Raw genomic sequence first — 10228 nt, forward strand, 5'->3', positions numbered from 1 at the left:
AGAGAGAGAGAGAGAGAGACGACTGTCATTAAAACTAATTAATAATTATGCATGAATGTTTTACCCCACGAAATCATTACGTAAGCTATTGCGTGCCAAGTATTGCGCGCAAAAGTAGGCGCGTGAATTGTATCGTCATGCTATTACACAGAGCAGATATAACGGATGTAAGTCACGTCGGGTCGCTTCATGCGCAAATGTCACTTCAAAGAGTCTCGGACGTTAGAAATTCTATCGCTGATGTGATAGAAAACGAGTGTCATGCTTATGCGATCGATAGTATAGCGATAAGAGAATGTTACGACGCGTTCGGAACTTTTGATCGATGAGGATTGTAAGCATGTTTTGAAATAGCAGGATTTATGCAATAAATACGAAATTCTGAGATCTCTCAGTAATAAGACTTACTTAGAACTCATTTGTCTTTCTCATTTCTCTTTCTATATATCATTATCCTGTCTAGGATAGATTAAGACTTGATTAATCGCAGCTTACGTCATTGATGGATAACAACTTGAAGAAAAATATATGATTTCTTATAAAACAGGTGTTCGACAGGGGTTGGCACAAGGTAAACTTCGGGGTGTTCAAGGATAAATTAGTCCTTAACGTCGACTGTGAATTCGTTGGCGTGGAAGATTTAAAACCACGCGGTTCGATTAAAGTCGACGGAGATCTGTCGATAGCTAAAATAAACAATAGTAAAATTACTGTGCCGGTAAGACTCCGTTATATCAAATTTGCATGCGAAGCTTAATTTTCACGTCGTATCAGATTTGCATTTACACTACTTAATTTATCAGTTTTATTTTTTTAATAATTTAATTAATAATTAATTTTTGAACTAATTTCGAATTATCTTTAAAAGTAGACTTATAAGCATGTACATCTAACATTCACGAATTGCATCGCTATTAGTGTCACTGCGAGGAATGCGCTTTTCTAGAAATAAAATTACGTGTGACCATTACAATTAAATAACCCACTACTTAATTAACAGCTTCGTACAGAACGAGTCTGAAACATTGTATCGCCAAGTAGGACAAGCTGAATTTAATATTAGAGTCTTGGCTTATATCCAGAATGCATATGAAATGTTAAAATTCCAACAAGAGTTGAAATATTATTATACATATACGAAAAAAATATAAGAAGGTACATTTCATAAAACATTATGTACGATGTCCTAAGATTATAAATATATTATTATATTATTTGTATTATCTTCAGATTGACTTGCAATGGATGGTTTTAACTTGTGATCCAACGAGAGACGAGAGAGAAACGTGTAAAGAGCTATCGGTAAGATTTACATATCAGTAAGCTTTGACAATTTTGCAAGATTTGACTAGTGTAATATATACGTGACCGTAGAAAACCGTAGAAGCCGCTCTGTTTCAAATTAAACCCACCTGCAATACAATCTGTCCGCAAGGACCACCTGGATTTAATGGTTCCAATGTAAGTCTTTGCTTTGTTTTACATTTATTAAATATTTATATCATAAGCTAATTTCCAGCTAGTTTTCAAAATTTTGATTATTTATGAAATTAATCATAATCTAAGATGAATTGTACATCTTTTTTAATTAATAAATTTCTTCAGACTCAGATGAAATAAATCAATGTTGAATCATGCCAATATGAGAGCCGACACATCATTTTTATTTATTAAATGTTGCGACAATTAAAATAGAATGAATGAATTTTTTGTTTTCTTAATAAATTCCGAAGTTGATAAAGAAAATTATATCAGGGATTTCCCGGTCCACCTGGACCACCCGGAGCACCGGGGCCAATTGGTATGTTAGGTTCAACTGGATTTCCAGGGCAACCGGGGCCGCCGGGTGAACAAGGAAGGACAGTATGTTTTCCTTATTTATTTTGAAAATTATAATATAATAATATAATAATATAATAATATATATATATATATAACATAATAATAATATAATAATAATATATATAATAATATATAAGTTCATATATAAGTTTATATATAACTAAAATCATTCATCATAAAATTACTACTAAAATCATTATATAACTATAAAAAACCATTCAGCATAAAAATATTCTTAACTCAGAGGTGAATCCACGATGGGAGCCATGGAAATCATAACTTCTTTCTTAAAAATGTTTATAGCAAAATGTTATATATATTCGTCATAGAATGTTATAAACGATTGATCTCGATTGAATGGTATCCAAAGAACCGAATTATTTCCGTTGTTGAGCGCTCAGCGCGAAGGCCTTCGATAATCGCGGCTCTTCGATTATATTCCGCACTTAGTTTCAACATCATTTTGAGAAATATGACTGTTTACTAGAAGCATCAGGCTTTCTCGGACGCCAACAATAACCTTTAGCGGAGGCACAATATAGCGGAAAATTTAAATTGAAATTTGTCCGGATTTTAATGAATTACCCTGTTCTAATATTTCTGAAATGCTTAATTACAATTTTGATATTCCAAAAATATTTTTTAATTTAGAAAACTCCTAGATTTTTACGGCTTAAGGCTTACTGCTCTATTATAGACATCGCGTTATGCAAAAGTTTATACTGCGGCTTTTATTTTCCGCCCGTCGCGTCGTAAGCGAAAAAAATTTTCACACGCGTAAATTAAGAACGAAAAATAAGAACGAAAAGATATGGAAACTGTTGAAATTTTCCTTTTTCTTGTGTTTTTGGTTGTTGGCATATAGAGAAACTTGATAATTCAAAATACAAATCCGCCAATGGTCTCCACGTTGAGAGAAAAAAGTGGTTAGAATAAAGTGGTTAGAATAATCATAATTTAATTATAATTTATAATTTATAATTTCATTTTTTATATTTATAATTTCATTTTTTGGGACGATCATAAATTTATAATTGTTTTAACCATATAAATAGTAATCTAGAACATGGAATTATAATCATAACGATCATAATATTATATTCATTTAACTAATTGTATGAATTATCTTACATATAAATCATATTTACATATAAATTATACTATAAAATGTTATAACTATACTTATAAAGTTATTGTTACTATACATATAACATTATAGCAATAATAACTGAAAATGATGCTCCTGACCATAATTATTTTACCATGCAATTATAAAGACTATTACGATATACTTTTCTCTCATTGTCAATGCACATTAAAAAGTTCCTGGATAAGCCTCTATCGTAACTAAAATCATTTTTCACCTTTACAAAACGTAGGCACTAAGAATGCAAGGGAAGGAATATAAGAAATGTATCTTATCAGGGAGCTCCAGGTAACATTGGTGCTAGAGGTTTTCCAGGATTTCAAGGTTCTAAAGGATCGATAGGACCCGCAGGACCACCGGGCTTACCAGGATCACCAGGCCGAAAGGGTGAAAGAGTAAGTACTAATGCTTTTAAATTGAATATGATAACAATGAAAATTTATTTATAAAAAAAATCCTCTAATAGGGCGATATGGGATTTCCGGGTCTGAAAGGAGATCAGGGTTCTCGAGGGTTTCCAGGTCCGCCAGGGAATGCGAGTGATTTTTTGAATAGATCTCCAGAATATAAGGGAGAAAAAGGAGCCAAAGGTGAACAAGGAGACAATGGCATTCAAGGACAACCGGGTGAAAAAGGTACAATACGTTTCTTAGAAAAGAAATATCAGATAAACTACTTAATTAAGATAGATTAAATCCACTCATGAAACACTGACAATGTAATTCGATCTCGGCAGAAATCGCGTCGAGATGTATAATTGGGTTATTCTGTGTCGACAATAGAGTGAGAGAATATTACAGAATGGATGCTCGATTAATGTACTTGTTGTCACTGCAACGTCTAAATCAATTTACCGTCTAAATCTCGCTCATGCCAGAATGAATAATTTCTTGATTTTAACCATGAATATTTTTTTAATAGAAACGTGAATAATACTTATGTTAATCTGAAAGTTGTTCGATCCATTTTTCATAGATTTATCATAACGAGATGAGGCAGCGATTTGCTTCAATATTAATTTGTTAGTTCAAATATTCGACTCGGCTGTATCTCGTGTTTATAGTCTTTTTATTAACACTGCACATTATAAAAAGTCATGATTCAAATAACGACTATTAAACGATTCAAACGACGCGCGACGCATGATATTCTACGTATCGTTGACCCAGATGCGTTCATTCGCAGTCATTGTAAATCAATTTATCGCAATCTGTGCTAATATTCGCTTATTTATAAATAATTCAAAATTACTTGCGCAATAGAGAAAAGAAATTTTATTATTTATTATTAAATATTAAATAGATAATTGACTCAGAAGAAGAATTAAATTACAAAGTTAATTTCAAAGAACACAATTACCAAGGAAAGGAACGAATGTATTCAGACTCGCTCTTGTTCTACAAGGCGCTCTTGTGCGAAAGTCATTTTGGCAGCCTTTGTTAGATCTTTTTTTCAAAGAATGTTCTTATGAGCATCTGAGAAAATGATTCAGATAACACGAAAAAAAATAAAATAAAATAAAGTATCAAATTAAACAAAAGTAAGTCTGACAAAAGTAAGTTTTAGCAAAAATTGGAGCAAAGCATAAATCAAATGTAAGGGGAAAGTGACAGAAACATAAGCGAAGCTTCTATAAGTCATAAATAGGAACAAAACATAAAAGAGATATTTCTCTCTTAAAACACTTCTTTTACATTCTGCTGTGTCTTTACATTTTCTAGAATTTTTGTTTATCTCTGTCACTCTTACATTTGACTTACGTTCGATTTTCCGATTTTTATTTTCGTCAAGATAATTGATGTTAATACTGGCGAATTAATTTTGAAAATGGCATCTCTTTTGTTTGCGCCTCTCTTGTTTGCGCTTTTGCGGTGCACATCTATATGAAGAAGGCCTGGATGTGACTTGATCTCTTCGATTTTGATGAACTTTTATATTGTTTCATACATGAAAACAAGGAACACATATTTTTTTATATGTGTCTGTACGCACTTTTAAGAGATGAATAACTCTTAGAAAAAAATCAGTTTGTTTCTTTCAATTAAAGCAAATATCGTCGAAACTATAAGAGATAAAAAAATGTTCTCAATGAAACTTGAATGGTTTAAAGAGTACTTTTTCTATTAAATTAGTTGAGTTCGGCGATGCGAGTAAATGTATACATATATACATGACTATTTAATTAATTATTTAGATGTATTGTACTCCAGCTTAATACACCATTCTTCTCGCCATTCTTTAAATGTATTGTCAAAATTAAGAGATTATAATTTAATAGAAAGTTATTAATTAGTACGTGTATCAAGTGCTCGGTGTAAATTAGGACATACATGATAATATAAGTTAATTTATGAAGTAATATTTTTAAGGAATAATTAAATATTATATATATATATATATATATATATATATATATATATATATATCTCTATACATATTACCCATGTATTCGAATCTTCATGCATTTGTCCATAATAAAAGATGATAATGGAAGCAAATTTTATATTTTATTCCGAGAGATTACGATTACGCATAATAACGATCGAATGACAGTATTTATATTTATATTAATATTTATATTAATAGTGTCTCCTCTCGAATATATTAAAATATAGAGATCTTAAAGACGATTCATATTGTAAATAGCACTTACACACAAATTTATGTATCATTGACAAATCATTACATACTATTATATTCATTTCACACGCATTATTATATACACGTAAATTTTTGTATAACAATTAACTTTTAATTAGACGTAATCCAATTTTAAGAACTCCACGTTATTTCTTTGTTCAAATTACTAACCTGTGGACTACTATTTCGTAAATAAACATCGCATAACTTTTATATAAAGCAAATATATCACTAGTTATTACGACGTGACTGGATGTGACAACTATGGAGCGCCATATTGGATTAAGAAATAATAAAGAAGATCAATTTCGAAATTTTTTTATCGTTCTCAACTTATATAAACTCTACCTCACAGATACGTATTATATCGTATATATAATAATCGTATTATAATCCTGGAAAAGGATTTTCAAATCAATAAAAGAGGAAAAAAGTAATTGTTATACAAAAATTATATAGTTTAGTAGGTAATACAGATAACTTTAGGATCAACAAAAAATTTGAAAGTTTTAATTAAAAAAGTTAAACTTTTTGTCCCTATAAAAATTATAAAATGTTTTGAAATAAAAAGTGGAGATAGAAGTAACTGAAAAATATGATATTTTTTAAAATTAAAATGCATTGTATGTTGTAAAATGTACCTAAAATTTTTGAAATACATATTTAAAACATTTTTTTATTTTTGACACTTTGTGCTATCTAGAGAAATACCATATAAAAATGTTTAAAAATTATTAGACCATTATCAAATTTAACAATTTTAGGTGAACCTGGAGACAGAGGATATCCGGGATTAGATGGATCCCGCGGTCGGGATGGTGCATCAGGTCTTCCTGGTCTTCCGGGACCTCCTGGTCTTCCTGGACCAAAAGGCAACACTATATATACGAACACGTCTAGTATTCTAGGACAAAGTCCTCGTGGTATAATAGGACCGCCAGGACCATCAGGCCCACCAGGACTGCCAGGATTGCCAGGACCACCTGGTCAAATAGGTCCAAAGGGCAATGTCGGGGAACGTGGTCGAGAGGGTTTGAAATATATTAACTAAAAATTAAACAAATATACTAATGATAATTCTTTTTACGTTTATAATGAACCTGAAATGTTTATTTATCTTTTAAGGCACATCAGAATTGACGGATAATAACGTCATATCAGGATTACCTGGTCCCGAGGGACCTATTGGGCCTCCTGGTGATGATGGTCTCCCAGGTGAAAAAGGAGAAATTGGACCAATGGGTCCTTCAGGACCATTTGGAAATCCAGGAAAGGATGGATATCCAGGATTACCAGGACCACAGGTATTTTATTACTTCAGATTTATATTTATATTATATATTTATATTATTATTAGTTAAAATAATACTTTTCGTAATATTCATTGTTGCACGTAATAAGGGACTTCCAGGGCCACATGGAGAATCGGGGTCTCCAGGACCTCGAGGTTTAGATGGGCTCGCAGGAAAACCAGGGCCATCAGGATTCAATGGGAAACCAGGTCAAAAGGGTAACAAAGGACAAAAAGGTGAACAAGGTCTTGCCGGACCTCGTGGGTTACCAGGGAATTCGGTAAGAGAATAAATGAAATGGATATTACAACATTAAACTGTTTGTCAATTTTATGTTTCGAATTAATGAACATGTAATTAACCCATATAATTTCAGAATAATAAATATCATATCGATTAATTTATATTTAGGGCTCAATGGGTTTACCAGGCGCACCAGGTGTACCAGGCTTAGAAGGAAAATCCGGCTTACCTGGCCCTTCGGGACCAATAGGACCATCAGGATCTCCAGGCCCTCCTGGTCTTCCAGCTGCGAATAGCAGTTTTGATAATATTGGTAGTCCCGGTCTCGAGGGACCTAGAGGTCCGCCAGGTCCTCCAGGCATAGTAAGCATCTTGTTTGATAAAAAGAAAAATCAAAATTTGATCAAATTATATATAAATTATGTAAATTAAATTATATAAATTAAAATTATATGAATAAATAAGTCGTAAAGTAAACGATCCAAATAAACAATTAAGCCAGGTGAAAGGGGAACTCCTGGAGAACGAGGATCAGAAGGTCAGATAGGTCTACCTGGAATATCTGGTAAGGACGGAGCGCCTGGATTGCAAGGTCCCCCCGGGAATAGAGGTCAAACGGGATTACCTGGACTTCAAGGTCTGCCGGGACGTAGTATAAACGAGGCGGAAATTCGCGATATTTGCGCTACTGTCCTGAGAGGTGATTTTTATTGCAGATTATTTCTAAACATAAAAGCTCGTTGAGATTTAAGTGATCTTCTATTTATCGACTCCCTCCCTTTTTGTTGTGAAGATAGTAATTAAATTAGTTAAGTCACTTAAACTTGATTAACTTTGATTAAAATTTTGGACAACAGCTGTATTTTAATAAGAAGCCGCGCATGAATGGACAACGCGCAATATCATCAGGAATATGTTCCGAATTCCGAATATGATATAGTCTTTTTTCTTATTATTACCTATATACATACAGAAAAGATGACCGAAATGGCAGCGTTAATACAAGGCCTACCTGGCCCGCCCGGTCGAGGCCGTCCGGGCCGTCCTGGATCCCCTGGACTTCAAGGTCGCCCAGGTACATCCTCCGAGTCAAAATCATCAATCCATTGCGCTTTTCTTCTTGTTGCTCGGTACAACAAATTCATCGCATTCGAAATCATCTGCTACTATGTTTTCTTCTTATTAATTTATAGAAGAATCTTGGACATATAGAATGGAATCCCTAACTCAAGAGAAGATATTTGGCAAGCAACAACAGAGTGTAGTAACATCGCCATTTAAACGCTTCAAGTATCATCGGCATCACCTCTCGCGTCCTTAGAGTTATAGCATAAAGAATGACGAATGATTCATCATGATATACGTGGCATTTAACGGTTCAGGATATCAATGTCCTGGATTCATCGCGGTTACGCCCATAACAATAATGATATATTGGCATGTGTCACAGAGAGACTGAAAGAACTAACAGAGGGTCTACAAGGGCTACCCGGATTACCGGGACCGGCTCGACACGGCCGTCCCGGTCGAGCCGGAAAGCGGGGCATTCCAGGTACCTATCGCTCGGAATGTAGCAATTCTCTGAAATGTCTGGGAAATGGCCTGTTTGGACTAATGGACACTTTTGTCGTGCGCATGCGAAAATTAGATTAGTTGAGTAACTGCGTTAGCTTCTCATCATTGAACATAACGCTTTTTTAATGTATTAAAGCGAATATATCTTTTTCTAATTCAAGCACATGCTTTATGTACCATCATTAATAAAAAAAGTTCATTCTCTATATTTGATTATATATTTTCAGTTTTTTTATTTTTATATTTGTTCTTCTTCAAGTAATGGAAATCTTATCAAAAAAACAAATGGAAATGAAAATTGGAAATGCATGGTGCATTTATGAATATATTTTTTATGAATATATTTTTCGCTGTTTGCACGATTGCGATATTTTTTTTATTAATTAATTTTATTTTCATTTAGGCGATCCAGGTCCGCCAGGTTTGCCGGGAGATCGTGGATTCGTCGGTTTACCTGGTTCGCAGGGTCCTATCGGTCCACAGGGGCTACCTGGCGAACGTGGAGAAAAGGGGGATAAAGGTTCTGAGGGAATCGGCTTAGAAGGACCGCCTGGTCTAACAGGTTTACCAGGTTAAATTACATTACATGAATAAAAAATTATTTGCTTATAATTAGCAAATTAAATTAATATTAATTATTAATTGAAATTAATATAGTTAGTGATAAAATTATATAGACTTTGAGACAATAATACAGTAATCGTATACTGCATTTTATGACAGGGCCTTCTGGCAATGACGGCGTCGGTTTACCCGGAAGACAGGGAGACAGAGGTGAACCAGGTAGACCAGGTAAAAAAGATTAACAAAAAAGATTAACAAATAAGCAAAGAAGGCTATATTCGATCAATGGTCTTGATTTTCTAAATTTAACATTTTTGAGCGAATCTTACAATTTCCAATTCAAGCAAAAATGTTATTAGATATTCATCGAATGTGTTTCTTCGATTATTTATATTGAATATTTTCGATCGATTTTCACTTACTTAAAAGAATTATAAATAACGAGATACTTTTTTCAAAATAATTTATAGAATATAACTAAAAAATCTCTGCAATATTATACATATTTCGGCATTGTAATCACTTTAAATGCAAGACGTTATTTCAATTCTACATGTTAAGGTATTCCTGGCGCGAGAGGATCACCAGGAGCGCAAGGACCACCCGGATATTGCGAATTCTGTAATTATCCTAGCAGCAATTACTTGCACAATCGTGGCAACGAGAAAGGTCCTTAATCAATTGTAAGAACTAACTTCTACATATATATATAGCGGAAAGAGTACTGCGGAAAAATTATTTTTTAAAATCATTATTCAAGGTATATATTTTTGTCTTTATAATTCACTCAATGCCGAATTAACACTGCCTGTAAATCTCTTACAAATCACTGCCATGCAAAAGCTAGTATTTCTAAATTACAATTTAGTTATTTCGTATAAAATGTATTATTTAATTAATAAAGCTTGCTTTTCGATATGACAGC

At 33.1% G+C, this 10228-nt stretch overlaps 1 protein-coding gene across 1 annotated transcript in view; it reads left to right on the top strand.

Annotated features, from left to right (window-relative positions):
- Positions 1-9980, top strand: part of LOC105625744 (collagen alpha-2(IX) chain-like) — an 11873-nt gene extending 1893 nt beyond the window's left edge. Inside the window, exons 4-20 of the mRNA XM_012207065.1 lie at positions 548-718; positions 1231-1302; positions 1375-1461; positions 1756-1863; positions 3268-3384; positions 3456-3624; positions 6394-6483; positions 6538-6660; positions 6755-6933; positions 7031-7201; positions 7333-7527; positions 7663-7864; positions 8138-8239; positions 8615-8716; positions 9143-9310; positions 9463-9531; positions 9865-9980. Coding sequence (XP_012062455.1) covers positions 548-718; positions 1231-1302; positions 1375-1461; positions 1756-1863; positions 3268-3384; positions 3456-3624; positions 6394-6483; positions 6538-6660; positions 6755-6933; positions 7031-7201; positions 7333-7527; positions 7663-7864; positions 8138-8239; positions 8615-8716; positions 9143-9310; positions 9463-9531; positions 9865-9980 — 2241 coding nt within the window. The remainder of the gene's footprint in view (positions 1-547; positions 719-1230; positions 1303-1374; positions 1462-1755; positions 1864-3267; positions 3385-3455; positions 3625-6393; positions 6484-6537; positions 6661-6754; positions 6934-7030; positions 7202-7332; positions 7528-7662; positions 7865-8137; positions 8240-8614; positions 8717-9142; positions 9311-9462; positions 9532-9864) is intronic.
- Positions 9981-10228: the final 248 nt, after the last annotated feature.

This window comes from Atta cephalotes, assembly GCF_000143395.1.
Source record: "Atta cephalotes unplaced genomic scaffold scaffold00003, whole genome shotgun sequence".
NCBI lineage: Eukaryota > Metazoa > Arthropoda > Insecta > Hymenoptera > Formicidae > Atta > Atta cephalotes.